Genomic DNA, 16,745 nt, shown 5'->3' on the forward strand with positions numbered 1-16,745 from the left:
GCATGACCACTCAGCAAATTCACATTTAACATTTCATTCCCCCTGCTTGGACAAAATGAATTATACATCCTTGATTCTGCCACATTGATCCATCCAGACAAAACTCCCAAAACGTTAAATGTTAAATGATTTGTACGTCTCCCTCCTCACACTCCCGGGACAGCTCTCTGTTTTCACCATCTCTCTAATTCTGACATTCTCGCTCTATCCTTGACCCCCTTTCCTCACTCCCTCTGTTATCTGAAATAATCTCAGGGCCTCCTTAGATTCTATTCATCAGAGCAGAAAGAAGCAGGCGCTGACATTGATAAAAAAAAATACCATCTGTGCCTTGCAGGGGTAAAAAGGAGTGAGAGAGAATGAAACAGAAAAGAAAGAGAGGGGCTTCAAATGAAACAGGCTCTGTTGTCTCTCTCTTGTTCCCCCTCGTCAATGCCATTTCAATTGAAAAGCGCAGTGGTAATTAAATTCCAGCAGGGGTTAGGGGCAACTGTGCGGCGCGCTGACGGGGGGCTGCCCTGACATAAAGATGACACAATTCAAGAGGACAGAGGGGGCGCCAGGCGGAAAAGGAGGGAGGGTGACAAATGTCGTTTATTCACGTACACTGCCACATTCGTACCACTCAATCTTCATGACATTTAAAAAATAGAAAATGAAATGGATATTCAAAACTTGCGAATCCCACAGTGACCTTTCCCCAAATCAGGGATATTCTAAACAGATCAGTCCTCTGTATCTGCGGCATTTGCAGAATATTTTGTAATGCTTAGGAGGATGAGAGATTAGGTGGAGAAGAATTTGGGAAAGCTGGTGTGTGTGCGCGTGTGTGTGCATATACGTCAGTACAAATGTGTGACTCACAGAAGGACGCTGGTTGTTGTTGATTCACATTATAGTGGCGCTAATCCAGAGGCTCCAGAGAGGCTACACACTCCTGCTGTGCCCCTTCCCCATCCTCTATTAGCAAAACAACACGGCCAGTTACTCTCTAACAGAAGAAATGAACATATTGAATGAACATAATGAACAATGAACACATTCTGACATGAGAATAATATTTAAACAAACCATTACAGATAGAATTGATTGCAGAAAATCACAGAAAAGTCTTTTATATTTCAGCATTTATATTAAAAGTAAAGCACAATAAAGAGCATTGCAGCATTATACAGGGAGGTGTTGATTCAAAGCAGCAAACATCTGTCTTCATAATAATTCATAAGACTGAAGCTTTACATTGCATGTGAATAGTCCGTACAGTATTTTTATGATTATTATTTCAGTCACTTTCAATATCTTTGTTGAACTGTGGAGCAAAATAAATATCTGACTATTAAGTCATTGTGTTTTGTTGATGAACCAAACAAATAATTTCATAACTTCCCCATTATTTTCCTCTGTAAATTCTACATATTGACTACTTTCTTACTCTGTTCTCCTTTATTCTTTCTACAAACCTTTACAATGCCAAAGTGAGTAATTAATGACAGATGATCATCTACTCCACTAGGCTAGACTGACCTTGCTGCTTAAACATTTGGATTTAATTACAAATTAATTCTGCCAGCGCTTAACTTACACATTAATCAATTTATCAGAGCCTCTCACCATAAATCCCTTTCCATTGAAAAGCATTTGTGTAATTCTGATGCCATCTACTGGACAAAGAGTTCATTAATTACACCGTTTTACACTGTATGTTTGAGAGGCCTCACCCAAAAGTAAAAATAATGTCAGTCCCTGTGGTTAAAAGATATCAGTAATTTATTAGAGACACGGCTGACTTGTTAGTTTCAAAACTTCAGTCAGAATCTATAATTCAGGAAGTTCTGTCCAGTTCTGCTCAGAGTGAAAATGTCCCTTGATCCACTGCAGCAGTTGAGCGTACCTCAGGTCTTGAGGATCATGACAAAAAAAAAAAAACCCAACGGCAAATATGTCCTCTTGTTCATACACAGGTGGGTCTCAGTAATGGTTTAAAATCTCCAGAATATCCTCCTTAACAGAGAGAGGAGAGTGCTGCTGGACTCCTGGTCCACCAATACTCGTTTCCCAGCAGTCAAAGCCTCGGTCTTTCAAGTCCTGCACTGTACTCTGGACAACAAAGGAGTCTGTTTCTACAAAAACAAGCAAGTCACGTCAGGGTGAGCTGGAGTTATACATCAAAAGGAAAACTGCATTACAATTTAGTGGGGCAACTGGTGCTGAATGTTAAAACTGAAATTAAGTGGATATGACTAATGTTTCAGGGACGAGGCAGGAGAATGTATGGAAAGGTTTTGTAAAGTCAGTGCAGCAAAAAGGCAACATTATACTGTAGCTACACAAAAATATAATCTCTTAAATCAATAATAGATGTACATAAATAAGTGTTCTGTACTCAGTGTGATCCTACAAAATGTTTGGCACTACCCTGCTGTTTGTTGCAGAGGAAATGGCCCGAAACTCAAGAGGCAAGGGCTCAGCACAGCTGCACAGCAACACTAATGCTAACCACACTTCCAATGAAAATTTCAAGCTTCAGAAACAAGAGCAGCATTTAAGTGCAATGATAAAATAACTTCATGCTTGCATCCATAACTCAAAGAGCTTAAAGACTTTCTGAGAGAGAAGATTAGAGAAGACAGATACTAGAGCATCTATCTGAAAATAGCTGTAATTCACACAAATGGAAACGTTTGCTAACAAAACAAACAAAGAGCATTTGGAAATATATTTAAAGGATTTTAAATGTGTTAAAAATTCATGCTACAGGCTGCAGGCATAAACAAAGCCTGAACTTGCAGGTTCTTTGCTTGTTTGTTTTGTCAAAGAAGGATGATAAAAAAAACTTTCCTTATAACCAATTGCACAGTAGTAACCGCATACCAAAAAGGACCCTTCTTGTGCAGCCTTCTCATCATTTCCTGCCACTCAAACTGTCATTTCACAGAGGAAGAGTGAGGGAGCGTTTGAGGAAAACACAACATTTATTGTCAGCGGGAGTCCTGACATCTTGGCTCATCAAACTTTTCTCATCAAATTGAATTCATTATAAGACTAATTCATGGGAGGATGAAGTTTAGCCTCATCAAAATGAGATTCAATTCAATTATATGCATCTTTTAAACTTAGGGAAATGTATCGATAGCTATTTTTCTTTGAAAAACAGACACAAACCTTTGACTTTACCCTTTATGTAGACATTTCAAATGCACACTGCTATGACACACACAGACTAGGATAAAGTGTCTAATAATTATGGGTGGAGGTTGGAAAACATAAAGAGGCCTATAGTACCTGGTCTCAGAAGAGTGATGCCGCAGCCTCCTCCCCCTGCACCTGTTAGCTTGCTGTGGAGCCCTCTGGCCAGTGTGACCTGGCACAGTGTGTCCAGGGCAGGGTGTCCCACACCCATCACATTCAGATGGTGCTGGTTGATGTCAATGAGCTCCTGTAAGTGATATGACACAGCTGCAGTTAATACCTGTTGCTTCCAGCGGGGAATAAGTCATGTGGATGCTCTTTGCTTTTTTTTAAATCTTAGATTAAAAAATGAAAATGGTGTTTAGATTTTTAAGTATGACAGCAACTTTTTACCACCGTGTTGTCTCAGCATTATAGCGCAAGGTGCTCTACGAAATCTATTAATATTTTTTACCTCTAATATATTGTAGTGCTCTCCTGTGATGGGTTCACAAGTCATCTCTGAAAGGACTTTCTCACAAGTGCAGGAAATGGCGTCAACCGAGTCAAGGACAGGGGTCATGATGGAGGGAAACTACAGGAGGGGTAAACAAAAACAGGGAAATCAGCATCTCCAACATCACAGCAGTTTATGTGCAAAACATGTCTAACAAATGTGTGTGTGTGTGTGTGTGTTTTTATAAAAGTCCTAACCATTCTGTGACGGATAAGCTGTATACAAATAGGGATTATAAAATGGCAGGCTTGACTTTGGTTTTGTTCTCGCCCGATCATAACACTGCCACAACACCATACAGGCCTATCTATGTCTCAGGCAGAAATCTGCACACCTGCTGGTGTCACCAAGGCAACAGCACACAGGGGTGCTGGCTAAGAGTTTCATTTCAATATTTTATGAAGGCACTCAACGCTGGGCTCTGGAGTATCTGCCATGCAAAAGCACCGCCTATTATATTAATTACAGTGTCGGCAAGTAACACACGGGGGAGGAAGAAACCATTTAGTACCTTGTTAATTTTGTCCTTCACCCTGGCAACAAGTACCTTGGTGCTACGTGGTACTTTGGTGTTAGTGAGGAGGATTCTTAATAACGGCACCCTGGAAGTAAAGCAGACAGATCAAAGAGTTCAACCAGCTTTATTATTCAAGTGCTCTGCTGATGCAATAATTTTACCTGGCAATAATTGTTTTCTGTGAGAAAAATATAGGCCGTGATTTTATTAAATCGCTCTGTACACTTTTTACATGAAATCAAATAAAAACATTTTTAATCAGTGTCAGTACCTGCTGAGTGGTATTATCTTCCCAGCCAAGAACCTCAGCATGCCACCTACATACATGGAAATCAAAATCATTAAATAGATAATCATCAGATGATAATGAACAGTGGAGGTTCAATACTCCAGTGTGTGTCCACAGAGACAAAGGAAGGTATAACACCATATGTAGTGTGCCGTATGCCGGATAATTTCAGGCCTCACCCCATGTGCCGACAGCGTTGTCTACTCCAGAAGGATTACCATGGATGATCATCTCCCCTTGGAAAGCCCAGCTGTTGATCCGTTCCAAGTCCTCCTGACACCACCTGCAAATCATGTAAAAATGAAAAGAGGAACTTTTGTGGCTTGACACCCTATTTGACCTGCCATCTACTTAACTCTCTCGAGTTCCTAACCAAACACTGGTACTGTATATGGGAGGGTCATACTGTTGTATGTTCAATAAATTATTAGTATCTCCACCAGGCATAAGCCGGGATGGGGTCATGCGTTTGGTTGTGTGTGCATGTGTGTGTCCATGTGTATATCTGTCCGCAGCTAATCTCAAATACTACTGGACCCGTCAGCTTATATTTTTTGTGCACATTTATGACTGTATGCTCAAGGACCTCACATGGTTGCGGTGTTTAACAATTTTTGAAAAACCTATTTTGTAACACCATTGACTGCTCTGTTTTATACCACCCTTGACTGCTGACTCCTCACTCCTCTTAACCGGCCGGTAGGGACAACTTGTGGCCCCTGTGATCAACAATTGCGGCAGTTTGGAATCTTGTTTCCGCTAGGAACAACCGATCCTGCCCTTGTTGCCATGTGATCAATCGGTGCCGTGCCAAATTTCGGTACCTTGAGAGCAGGTTGTGTTGTGAATTCAAATGAATACTGATAGGATTCCTTATTAGCCTATCGTAAAGCTTAGACTTTTGTGTTTTCCTCGCCATTTTATAATATGCATTACAACATAGCAAAAGGCATTTCCGACAATTGGCTAGGCTAAAAACAAGGCTCACCTAGTCTTTTGCAGGCCACATTTTGGCCTTTGTCGTGGCTCAAAAACTGACATCCATAGAAAAGTTTGGTCTCATCTTGAACCAGGGCATCTGCAGATTAATTCCATACCTGATATATTATGATCCACTAAAGTTAAGCATGATACGAGATGAACATATCCCCTGGCAGAGATCTGCACTCTACTGAGTGCATTCTTCTAGTTGTTATTTGTGTCTGTTTCTGTGGTTCATACAGATCTTGGTAAAAGAGCACTGATGGGGGAGTCCCATGTACTGTAGTTGAACTGAGCTCCAAAAGAATTCAAATCATTTCAAGTTACTTATGGACATTTAAGCACTGAAATGGGAAAGTACAATATGATGAAAATTTAATATTTTACAATGTTTTTAGGTTTTTCCACTTTTCTTTATGAACCTTATACTCACTTTTTGACTATAACACTCTTGAAAATAGTAATAAAATCAAAGAGTTGACACAGTCATCTAAAATAGAGCATCATAAGCTTCTTAAAGATAGTAATCACTGTATTGAGGTCTACTGTGTTGAATTACATTATAGTGTACTGTACTGTTGTTTGTGTTATTGTGTTGACCTCTAACCATGTATCAGTTTTTATTCTTGAGAATTATAATGTTGTGATTCAAAGTCTTTTTAATTAGACAGAATACGTGAAGTAAAATCACCTCTGTGATTTAATACACTTGTTAGTTTTTTTATCAACAGCCCTTTTTACAGCATCGAGCCAGACAATTCTGTCTATGCACGGTGGTGGTCTACACATACTGCATACACAGCTCATGATGATAGAGACTTTCCTTTGGTATAATGTCATTACCTGGCAGTGTGATCCCACTCTTTGAGAGGTGTAGGAATGGCTCCACTAGCGCAGAGCAGAGCTGCAGCTAAACACACAGAGTAGGCAGCACTCGACCCCAGTCCTGCTCCGGTCGGCAGCTCCGACCACACAGACACCGTCAGGCTGGGCAGCTCCCTAAGAAAATAAACATATATATATACACTCAAATACTGTGTATGTGACTTATTATTGTTATTAAAAGATTATTGCAAATAATTAAGAATGACAATATGAAAGTTATACTGCACAGGTTATAAGAATTTGAAACTGCATCCCAAAAATGAGAAAAACTACACAAGCAATGAGCATTACTATTTAGAATTAAAAATAGTGATTCCTTATTTACAATGACTTATGGTGAATTTTCACAAAAACATATTGATAAAATTAAGTATATAATAAATAATATTCCCTTTTTTTAAATCACATTATCTTGTACAGCACTCACAGTATTTACAGTGTGTAATGTATAGTATTTCATAAACTACTGTATACACAACAGAACTCGGACTCTGCTGTCAATGTCTGTCAGGGAAGCTGCTGTTGGGCAGACAGGAGAATACTATAAACCAATTGTCCGGCTCTTCTCGAGGGAAAAACACATTCAGACTTTTTAAAGGCTGCGCTGTGGCCTAGTGCCAGACTCTCATTAGTGTCCATCCTGTCAGAACCCATCACCTCTCTCAGACACGCCAGCAACGTGTCAACGCCGATTAAACCTCCCGACAACCTGCGGCTCTAATGTTCCTGAGCATCTTCCCTGTTCACAGCTGACGGAGTGGCTAAAACTAACATCCGGCCTTTCAGTCTGCCTCTTTCTACCGTCTTCATCTCAAGGAAGAGTGATTTTTTTTCTTCAGATGCAGTGAAAATGGCCCCTAACTGCCTGTTCGCATTTACATCAATAATAAGTGATTTTTGTTCCAAACAGGGCATCTCCAAGAGAGCTTGAAAGGCTCCTGCTACTCTTGTGCCAGTTTTTAAAGATAAAGACATAAAAAAAAAAAGCTGAATGAGAATGTGACTGCATGACAGCACAGGTGTGATAAGCCTCCAGGACAACAGATAGTGACAGGTACTACTACTACTACTACTACTGACCGTTGTTGTTTTCTACTGGTGTCATTTACACCATTCAGCTGCCACAAGAGACAAACAATACAGTCATTTGGTTTGAAGGTTTGAAAAATGAAAGGCCTTTATTTCAATGGGCTAGAGTCATTAAAAAACACACCGATGCGTTGGTGTGCTTTTTAATGACTCTAGCCATTTTTTTGGTCATAATTCTTCTGCTCTTCTTGAATCTTATTCCTTTCCTTGAGCACTGGTGGTTTGAGGGACACCAGCAGCGCTCCTGTTAATTCACTCTGTTAAAGATATATCAGTGTAGACATGTGTAGTGGTCACAGTGCAAAGAATGTGGCAGTAGTGCATAAACGTTAGAGAAGCAAGCTTGTGACGGGAAGGTTGTCGGTTCAATCCCTGGACCAGCAGGATAAATCCAAGGTGCCCTTGAGCAAGGGCCTTCACCCTAACTGCTCCAGATGGTGGTTGTACTGGGCAGCTTCCAGGCGTGATTGTGTGTAACTGTGTAAGGAGGAACAGAGCGTTTCTGCAAAAGAGAGGCTTCCTCTCAGTGAAAGTTCCCTGAATAAATAAAGGCTAAAAAATGTAAAAGGCAAATGAAAATGAACAAAGTGTGCTTTTTAACAACCCAACTGAGAGACAAACTGTCTGGTCAATCTGATAACACATATCAGCTTCTTTAATCTAAATTGGAATTGGTTCGTAGCTCGCACACAAGCTCAATAATTCATGCTGCAGATCACCTACAAGGTAGAGGAGTGCAGTCATTGTCAAAAGAGTTAAACACATTACCAAGCAACATTTTAAATCTGCAGATGTTGACATGTTGATCTCACCTTCCACAGGTAAAGACAGTAATGCTGCTGCAATTTTAACAATTGCACCACCTGCAGGCAATGAGAGTTACAGCCACGTTTTTTATTGTCTGCTGAGTTTTTATTTTTGAGGTTTACATTTGTATCATCAGTTATCTACAATAAAAAAATCTAAGAGAAGTTGAATATCACTGTATTACACTATAGTCTGGTGTGCATTAAATACTCAAACAAAAAGACTGTTCAGCTTCTGTCTGTAGAAACCACCACCAAATGTAAGTTTTTTTGGATTTTATAAATCCATTTCTCATTATCGCCAGTTAAGAAATACAAAAACATCACATTAGCAGAAGCTAATACTTCCCTTGCCTGTAGATGGAGCACATTGATGTGTTTACATCTGGAGTTCTAAACTGCTGCCGCTGCTCTTTAAATATTTAGTGATATTTTGTGGGTCTGGTTTAAGGTATTTAATTTGAATCAAAAATGTGTTTTTTTTTTCCATTTTTCATCTGTGCTAAACTAGCTGCAATAATAAAATGAACACATGCTGAGAGAAAGAATCGTAATATCTCACCCTGGTCCAAACAGGGAGAGGTAGATGTAGAGGAAAGATAAGGTGGCCATGTTGCAAGTATCCAAGTTTCCATTTGTTACACCAACAAAGTCTCGTAGTCTCCTCACAAGTTCAGTATCCAGAAGTTTCACCTCTTCCCTCTTACCTATTAAAATGAGCGACAAGACACAGTAATGATCAAATCAGTGTAATAATAAGACAGTGATGTTTGCAAAAGATACATAAATGACAGGGTATTGATACCATAATAATGTCCACAGATATATGTGTTATTTTCAAGCTGTAGTAACTAATCTGATCCAGAATTTTTCCATATCTTCTCTTCCAATGACACTGAGAGCAATATGCTCATATGACAGTTTTGGTATTTGTTCATTAAAACAAATGGAGCTGTTTTTTTGACTTTGGAAAAATGTCCAATGCTGAAATCTCTCTGTATGTGCTGGATTACTGGATGCATGACACAACAGTAAAAATACAGTAAATGCAATCTCTAATGATCTCTAGCTCTGCATCATTCCTTACCGTAGGAATATGGAATAAGCCTCTTCAGTTCAGACAGGTCCCAGCAGAGGAATGTGTCAATATTTGGGAGGTTGATGCAAACTTTACCACTATTGGTAGCCTTCAGTCGTAAATATGTTCTCAGGTTCAAACTCACAGCCAGTGCCACCTGTGATGGACCAACAACAACAAGTATAAGGGTCATACAAGGATCACACTTTTTCAAGTTTTAGCTCAGTGTCTGCAAATCATGTCTATTTCTAAGCATGTTTTTTTCCAAGGATATCATGGTTTTGTGATTATTGAAGCAGGCAGTCAGTACTTTCCCTTTCATCTACAGTACAGTCTGAAAGTCAACTGACAGGTACTGAAACAAATGGTTTTCTGTTACTGTCTCTGGGTGATGTAAACATTGCATTAAAAATGTATGCTATTACAGTCTGTTAAACAAAACTGTTAAAAGTCCCCCTCCACTCAAAAATATGTTTTTCTTCTTGTTCAATTGGATTTTTGAGCTTCCTGTGCAGAATGATGTATATGCAGACTTTGACACCAGAAGGATGTTTTCACATTCATCTGCTGAAAGTGGAAAGTTTCTCTGTGCTCACTGAGAATCTGATTTTAAGGGGTGGACCTAAGAGCATGATTTGTGACATCACAACTAGTTTCAAAGCCACTTCTGGTCCAATATTCAACTTAAGCAAGTATGTGATGTGGAAACTTGAAGCCTACAGTGCTCAAACTCTGAGAACTGACATTACAATGAAGTAGGAGACATCTTGTGTCCAACAGTTAAACTTCTAAAATGAAAAACATTTGCATAATTCTAGATTCTGGAAACTTAAAACATTTGAGTGAATTGTAGAAAACTGGCTAAACCTGCAAAGTTTTGGTTGGGTATTGAATGCTTCTTGCTCTGACTGGCGTACCAAGCTTCATCCTAATCTCACACACATGCACTATCATATCTGTTAGCTGTACTCTCACTCTTCCCACTTTACCTTTCCGTGAACAACAGCATGCTCGCCGTGCAGGATCGCCTTCCCCGGAGCAGACACGATGCAGTCCTTGACTTGCATATCTGTAACAGTTTCCAGAGTACAACACTGTGTCAACACTGTGAGATGCACAATTAGCCTGGTCGAGTTCAACTTGTCGCTGACACAGTGTTATTATTAGCTAGCTTAGCCACGTTAGCTAATGTTAATCCTTTGAACCAGCAGTCGACAACTCTACTCCACAACTCAGCGCTTTTCATGAAGGCTCGACGAATATTTGGACTTTAACAAAACCTTTTCATGGTCACTGAATGGGCTGAAGCTCTGAACACATACTTTCCAATGCGGCTTGATGAGGGTTGAAACTACGCTAAAAACACAGCTGACACGCAGGGGGAGGGACGAGAATAATGTTTAGCTTCCAGTATCCAATCAGCGACGCAGCTAGCTGCACATATATTCTTCTGTCCAATCACCGTCCCGCGCTGTCCCAACACCCGGTGAGTTGACCAATCGTGCGATTAAAAACGAGACGCCCCTTAAAGTAAGGACACCGTAGAGGGACAAAAAGGCCTTAACTGTCGTTCGGCTTTAGCAGTTAGCCGGTAAAGCAAACATGGCTTCGTTCATTATCAAACCTACCCACGTCCGCTGTGTTGTGAGGACAGCCAGGCTCATAAGCGAGCATCGGACAGGGATAACATTATTTTCAAAGAGAAGGTAGTGGTAGTGCTTGTCTGTTCCGTGTCAAAATATGTGTCCCTCCTTATATCATTCATGTAGCTGGCTATGTGACATAACTAGCTCAGTAGCTGTTTGTAACGTAAACAATGTATTTTCCAAGTTATTACTCGATGTCCATTTGTTAATTGTTGTTATCTGCTGGACAATTATGTCAAAAAACATTTAGAAGTATTTATACACATACATCTTGTGTTATCTATGCATCCTGTCTCCTGTTTTTTCTTTTTTACTGACAGTTATGCCACTGAAGAAGACAGCAGGATACCCAAAATATACACCAAAACAGGGGACAAAGGTTGTTTTTTCAACTGAAGTTATTGCTAGTACAGTAGAGTTACCACAGTTCAGTCACTGTAAAAGGTTCTTACAAAGGTTGATTTGATTCTCATTGTTTCTCCTAACAGGTTTCTCAAGCACATTTACAGGAGAAAGGAGGCCAAAGGAAGATCATATTTTTGAAGCTTTAGGAAATACCGATGAGCTGTCATCAGCTATAGGGTAAAACTTCTACTAGTCAGAAGTCACAGTCCATTTTAAAACTTCTGTCGTCTGCCTCACTTTAACTGACCATGTTTAATTGTATGTTGCAGCTTGGCCAGAGAATTTTGCCTTGATAAAGGTCACACATTTGCACATCAGCTGGACAAGGTTTGATTTATATGTAGCATTTATTATCCTTATTTTCCATTGGGTTAGAGTCAAGATTTCTGAGAGTATTTTGATGTTTTCATTCCAGATACAGTGCATTTTGCAAGACGTGGGCTCCAACATTGCCACCCCTCTATCATCTGCAAGAGAAAGTCATATAAGTATGTACAGATGTTTTATGGTTTAATGCAGTAAAATGTTGTTTTGTGTGCGGATTCATGAATTTGTTTCTGTTCTCTTTATGTAAGAGAAAACAAAATTTACTGCTCAGCCAATTGCAGACCTGGAAAGCTGGATTGATACATTCACAGAGGAACTTCCTCCACTGACCAACTTCATTTTACCTGTAAGTCCATTTACGCATTTGTAAGACACTGAGTTCTTAAAAGTCCAGTTTTTGTGACGTACTAAACATTTATGCATCATGTGTCACAGTCTGGAGGAAAGAGCAGTGCAGCCTTGCATGTAGCTCGTGCAGTCTGTCGGAGAGCAGAGCGCAGGTCAGTCTCAACGTGTTTCCTGATTGTGACATTGTCTTTAATGACCCGTTTGTGCCTATTTGTCTTGATTTACCGACACAGCTGAATCTGACAGCTCTTTGTTCTTATTACAGCGTTGCTCCAATTGTGCGCTCAGGGGAGGCGGATCCAGATGTTGCCAAGTTTTTGAACAGGTCAGTCTAGTGCTATCAAATTAATATGAGAGCATGTTTTCTCTACCACACACCTGATTGATGTCCTAACATTTTCACACAGATTAAGCGACTACCTCTTCACTCTGGCCAGATATGCAGCCTTGAAAGAAAACAACGAGGAAAAGATCTACAAAAGACCAGAATGATCAGATCCTCACATGAGGAACAAGATGTATGATCATGTATATAATTTCACATACATTGTAAATATATTAATAAATATGAATGAGGTCCAGATTGTCATTTTTATGCATCTTTAATCAGCATATTGTGAGAATAAAGGCCAGTGAGTAGATACAGTATGAGCATCCATAATACTGGTATCTTGTAATTTAATTTGACAGGTATTGTTTCATCAAAACACGTGCATTCATTTGAGTTGGTATACAGTTATGGTATGTCCTCAGAAACTCTTTTTCCAGTGGATTTTGTTCCTTTTTTTTTATTATTAATACAATACAATACATAGGGCTGTTATAGACTTGGGGGGGCGCACTCAGCTTTCCTCCAATAAGGCTCTGTCATCACCCTCCCACACAGTCACAGGATCTGGCACCAGCCCTGGCTCTTCTGGGACAGAGTACTGGCCCATGTCATTAGAGACAGATTGCGGTCCTCATAGGGTGGATAACGCAGATAGGTGACACACTCAAACCGTGTGCCTCTTAGCAGGCATGATTTCCTGTGAGAGAAAGTATCAAAGCTGTAGCGCCCATGGTAGGATCCCATTCCACTGGCACCTGTCCAAACACAAAAGTTGGTAGAGTTAAAATATATATATTGTAGGTAATATTATTCCACCAAGACATTTGGCACAATGAAAACTTACCAACTCCACCGAAAGGCAGAGCTACCATGAGACTCTGCACGACGCTGTCATTGGAGCAAAAGCTTCCACTGGAGGTTTCACTCATGAGTCTTGAGATGACCTGTGTTGTCAGAAAGGCCAACAATCAGAATGCACATTGGCTGCCCAAAGCTTGTACGATGAATACAGAGTGTCTAGTTTAAATTGCTGCCCTGCACCTTGCTGTTGTTGGAATAGGCATACACACAGAGGGGTTTCTCTTGCTTGTTAATGAAAGCAATTGCCTCATCCACATTGTTTACGGCCAGAAAGGGAAGAACTGGGCCGAAAATATCCTGTTGCATGATAGGGTCCGATTCTGCCACTTCTGTCAAAATTGTTGGGGCTTTATAGACAGAACAAAAACAATTAAGTGAAATATACTGCATATGTTACAGTTGGCCTTGTTTCTGACAATCACACAGCGAGGAGTCTTACCAATATATTTCTCTGCTTCTATCACTTGTCCACCCACGGCCACCTTGCCAGATCTCCACAGTATGTCTCTCGTGCGGTTAAAGATCTCCAGATTAACCATGCGGCCAAAGCTGCGGGACTCTCTGGGATCAGAACCGTAGAACTGCATCAGACAGCACTTCAGGGCCTGGACCAGCCGAGCTTTGACATCCGCGTGGCACAGGATGTAGTCTGGAGCCACCATGTTCTGTCCAGCATTGTGGAAACGTGCCCAGGCAATGCGCTGCGCGGTGGTGGAAATGTCACAGTGTTGGTCCACATAACATGGGTTCTTGCCACCCAAAATCAGGGTGACAGGTGTGAGAGTGCGAGCTGCAGCCTGAGCAATTCTGCTTCCCTCCTCCTTGTTTCCTAGGGATTTACAGACATCTTTAATACATTTAGAAAAGTCAATAAATAACCAGAAAAAGACATTTTAAGTTAATGTTATCCTTACCTGTAAAGAAGACATGATCAAAATGTAGTTCGACAACTTGAGGCAAGTCATTCGTGCCTGCAAGAATCACATGGAAGCATTCCTTGAGGAAAACAAGAATTGTAGATCAGATCATTACATTTTTTCTGAAACAGCACTTATGTCTTATTGTTAAAAAGGAAAAAAAAAAATCAATGCGTATTGTAGTAAAGCATAATTATAATTTGTAAGTCAACCATTTAGTTAGTCCTGGATGTTCCCAGGCTTCCAGATCTTAGCACATCTAGCCTCAACAAAGTCATTGTGTTTATGAGCAAATTCCCTCTTGAAAAGCTCAGATCAAAATGTATTGTCTCGAGTAGATGTACTCAGATGATTCATCGAGCCATTTTGCCAGAGGCAACAGTGACAGAGAGTGGTTTTGTTCTTGCTGCAGAAACCAAAAATGACATTTCTTCATTTCTTTCACCATATTAGCTGTGATAAATGGAGTAAAAGGCTAATGCTCCTTAGTGCATCACATTTTTCTCCAAGCATTTGCTCAACCACTCAATATTTGAGCAAAAAAAACAAACACAAAAGTCTTTGTGAGACTTCAGGACACATACTGTAATCAGTCAGTCGAGTATTCCATCCTCCCTGCTAGCATGTAACTACTCACATTGTCCAAGTAGAAGGGCGTGAGACGATGGAGGAGCTCTGCTGTGTGAGCGGTGCACTCAGAGGGGCTGATGATTGCACAGTTACCTACATCATTGAACAAAACATCATCAGTGTCTGTCAGATCCTCGATAAGCCTGTGAGAGGAAAAAATTATGCTAGAATTTAACTGATTAAATGTGTGTCTTCACCTGCTGCAATGGCCCCCACCAGCGGCACCAAGCACATTTGGACTGGACTGCACCAGGTCCCCATGATTAACACCACCCCCAGTGGCTCACTGATCACCAGACACTCATCCAGTGTGGTGGACTAAACCAGTTAGACAAGCTCAAAATTAATTTTAACAGCTGAAACAGAACTCTCATGAGTAAATGTGGGCAGAGTTTATCAGCGCACATAGCAGGTCAACTAACAGAAAGGAAAAGACATCAGCCCACTTTAATCTTTCAAAAAGGGCAACGGCAACTTATATTTTAATCTGCTTTGGCACGCTCAGCACAATACATTTCCTTGTAGCGCAGAGACGGAATGTTCTCTCCAAAAAGGTCGTGTAAATCGTGAATAATCCCAATAATATTATGAAGATGTGTTCAGAAAAAAGGGCTCACCAGGTTTCTCTCCACATGCAGCGGGTGCATCCACTTCTTAAGGTTGTTGATGGCATGAAGAGCCTCATTTTTGACAAGGACCAATTCTGACACAACTGTCTCAAACCGTGGCTGATTTAAAAAAATGATAAAGACAAAAATGCCAATAGACAACAATCTGAACCTTTATGTCAATATCGTAGTAGTGTCATCTTTTTTTACCAACCACAGCAAACATAAAAACTGCAGGCAACTGCTTCACCTCTCACCTTATGAAGGTCCCTTCCAAGAGCATCCACAAAGTCACACTCGTGTTCCTCCAGCATCCGCACCACAGCCTCCAGCTGAGCCAGTCTGAAGTCCTCCTTGATGGTGCGTCCAGCCTGAAAGGCAACTCTGGCCCTCTGCAGCAGATCCCCACACTCCAAAGGGTACGTCTTCAAACATGGCTCCCCCAGCCTGGTCCTGGAACATCCAGCCAACATCACTGGGTTTAACACCACAGGTCAGTTATATACAGTTTATTCTATCTACACTACATGGTTTGCTACTATACCTTCTACATGTTAACCGGCCATTCCTCTGACAAGCATAGCAAGCCCTTCCTTTCAAACTCATGTTTATTCTAGTCAAGAATTTTTCAGTGCTGGCTTTTCTAAATGGAGTCAGTGTGCTAGTTAAGCCTATGCACCAGTTCATTAAAAGCCTTAAAAGGCAGGCAGGCAGGCAGGGAGGATAGTGAAAATCCTAATAACTCCAGCCAATCAGGTGCTGCACATAGCAAAGCAAATCCGTGTGAGTATAATCTTTAACAGGGCAGCATCTCACTGTGCATACACATAAACACACGTGGACATGTACTTGACATGAAACGATTTGCAAGTTCAGATCAACTCCTCTTCCAGAAAAAAAGTTAATTGAGATCAAATCTACCATTTACCTCCGCAGCGCTTTGAACCACCGGGCTGGAGAAGGGCTCGGCGGACTGTTCATGGTCTCTGTGCAGGTTTAGGTTCAGGTGTCGGCATGCAGACAGCTCAGCTAGTGTTGTAGAAATCCACACAACAGCACCTTTCATTTAAGAGTCACAGGGAGCGAGCACGGATGGAGAAAATGACTCAGACGTGCGTATTTACACCATAATCCGCCGTGCACGTTATTCAAGAAAAACAGAAAATGTGGTGTTGTTGTGAGCCATTCTCAATCCCACAGAGACCTGTTAATGTTTCCTCCGTGTTTGCTGTCAGGCTTGTCATAGTTCAACAAGTATCATGCGTGGCCTTCCACACAAGACTCAGCAGGTGTTTGTAGTAAACTAATTAATAAATTGTTAGGAGTCGACAGCCCGCTGCGT

The 16,745-nt window shown here is 40.8% G+C and overlaps 3 protein-coding genes across 5 annotated transcripts; 1 reads left to right on the plus strand and 2 right to left on the minus strand.

Annotated features, from left to right (window-relative positions):
- Positions 1–576: 576 nt before the first annotated feature.
- On the minus strand, positions 577–10,725 carry mvk (mevalonate kinase). Of its 3 annotated transcripts, none has more exons than XM_042420571.1 (11): positions 10,653–10,725; positions 10,320–10,399; positions 9,340–9,487; positions 8,815–8,959; positions 6,316–6,471; positions 4,671–4,774; positions 4,474–4,519; positions 4,197–4,287; positions 3,644–3,763; positions 3,283–3,436; positions 577–2,120 (listed from the first exon to the last, which is right to left on the minus strand). In XM_042420571.1, exons 2-11 carry the CDS (start codon positions 10,395–10,397, stop codon positions 1,969–1,971), a joined length of 1,194 nt encoding a protein of 397 aa, XP_042276505.1. In that variant the 5' UTR covers positions 10,398–10,399; positions 10,653–10,725; the 3' UTR covers positions 577–1,968. The 3 variants fall into 3 exon arrangements, with proteins under 3 accessions (XP_042276505.1, XP_042276506.1, XP_042276504.1); XM_042420572.1 differs by having other exon boundaries at positions 10,611–10,698; XM_042420570.1 differs by having other exon boundaries at positions 10,320–10,711.
- Positions 10,726–10,872: 147 nt separating this feature from the next.
- Positions 10,873–12,637, plus strand: mmab (metabolism of cobalamin associated B). The gene is made up of 9 exons (XM_042420575.1): positions 10,873–11,036; positions 11,297–11,355; positions 11,465–11,558; positions 11,651–11,708; positions 11,797–11,869; positions 11,957–12,054; positions 12,144–12,208; positions 12,322–12,381; positions 12,464–12,637. Exons 1-9 carry the CDS (start codon positions 10,933–10,935, stop codon positions 12,546–12,548), a joined length of 696 nt encoding a protein of 231 aa, XP_042276509.1. The 5' UTR covers positions 10,873–10,932; the 3' UTR covers positions 12,549–12,637.
- A 55-nt stretch (positions 12,638–12,692) lies between these two features.
- On the minus strand, positions 12,693–16,697 carry aldh3b2 (aldehyde dehydrogenase 3 family, member B2). Its single transcript, XM_042420569.1, has 11 exons — positions 16,608–16,697; positions 16,332–16,432; positions 15,661–15,856; positions 15,413–15,523; positions 14,993–15,113; positions 14,803–14,888; positions 14,163–14,244; positions 13,688–14,077; positions 13,429–13,595; positions 13,232–13,331; positions 12,693–13,142 (listed from the first exon to the last, which is right to left on the minus strand). Exons 2-11 carry the CDS (start codon positions 16,382–16,384, stop codon positions 12,943–12,945), a joined length of 1,506 nt encoding a protein of 501 aa, XP_042276503.1. The 5' UTR covers positions 16,385–16,432; positions 16,608–16,697; the 3' UTR covers positions 12,693–12,942.
- Between the last annotated feature and the right edge of the window lie 48 nt (positions 16,698–16,745).

This window comes from Thunnus maccoyii, chromosome 9 (genome assembly GCF_910596095.1).
Source record: "Thunnus maccoyii chromosome 9, fThuMac1.1, whole genome shotgun sequence".
Classification (NCBI taxonomy): Eukaryota; Metazoa; Chordata; class Actinopteri; order Scombriformes; family Scombridae; genus Thunnus; species Thunnus maccoyii.

What these genes read in the sequence shown, in the direction of transcription:
- mvk (XM_042420571.1), bottom strand. Translation starts at nt 10,397, where the DNA reads ATGCAAGTCAAGGACTGCATCGTGTCTGCTCCGGGGAAGGCGATCCTG. An exon ending in GCTTATTCCATATTCCTACG is followed by an intron (nt 8,960 to 9,339) that starts GTAAGGAATGAT and finishes TCATTTTAATAG; the next exon opens with GTAAGAGGGAAGAGGTGAAA. An exon ending in AGCACTACAATATATTAGAG is followed by an intron (nt 3,437 to 3,643) that starts GTAAAAAATATT and finishes TATCACTTACAG; the next exon opens with GAGCTCATTGACATCAACCA.
- mmab (XM_042420575.1), top strand. Translation starts at nt 10,933, where the DNA reads ATGGCTTCGTTCATTATCAAACCTACCCACGTCCGCTGTGTTGTGAGG. An exon ending in ACATTATTTTCAAAGAGAAG is followed by an intron (nt 11,037 to 11,296) that starts GTAGTGGTAGTG and finishes TTTTACTGACAG; the next exon opens with TTATGCCACTGAAGAAGACA. An exon ending in GAGCTGTCATCAGCTATAGG is followed by an intron (nt 11,559 to 11,650) that starts GTAAAACTTCTA and finishes TGTATGTTGCAG; the next exon opens with CTTGGCCAGAGAATTTTGCC.
- aldh3b2 (XM_042420569.1), bottom strand. Translation starts at nt 16,384, where the DNA reads ATGAACAGTCCGCCGAGCCCTTCTCCAGCCCGGTGGTTCAAAGCGCTG. An exon ending in TGCATGTGGAGAGAAACCTG is followed by an intron (nt 15,114 to 15,412) that starts GTGAGCCCTTTT and finishes TAACTGGTTTAG; the next exon opens with TCCACCACACTGGATGAGTG. An exon ending in TGATCATGTCTTCTTTACAG is followed by an intron (nt 14,078 to 14,162) that starts GTAAGGATAACA and finishes GTAAATCCCTAG; the next exon opens with GAAACAAGGAGGAGGGAAGC.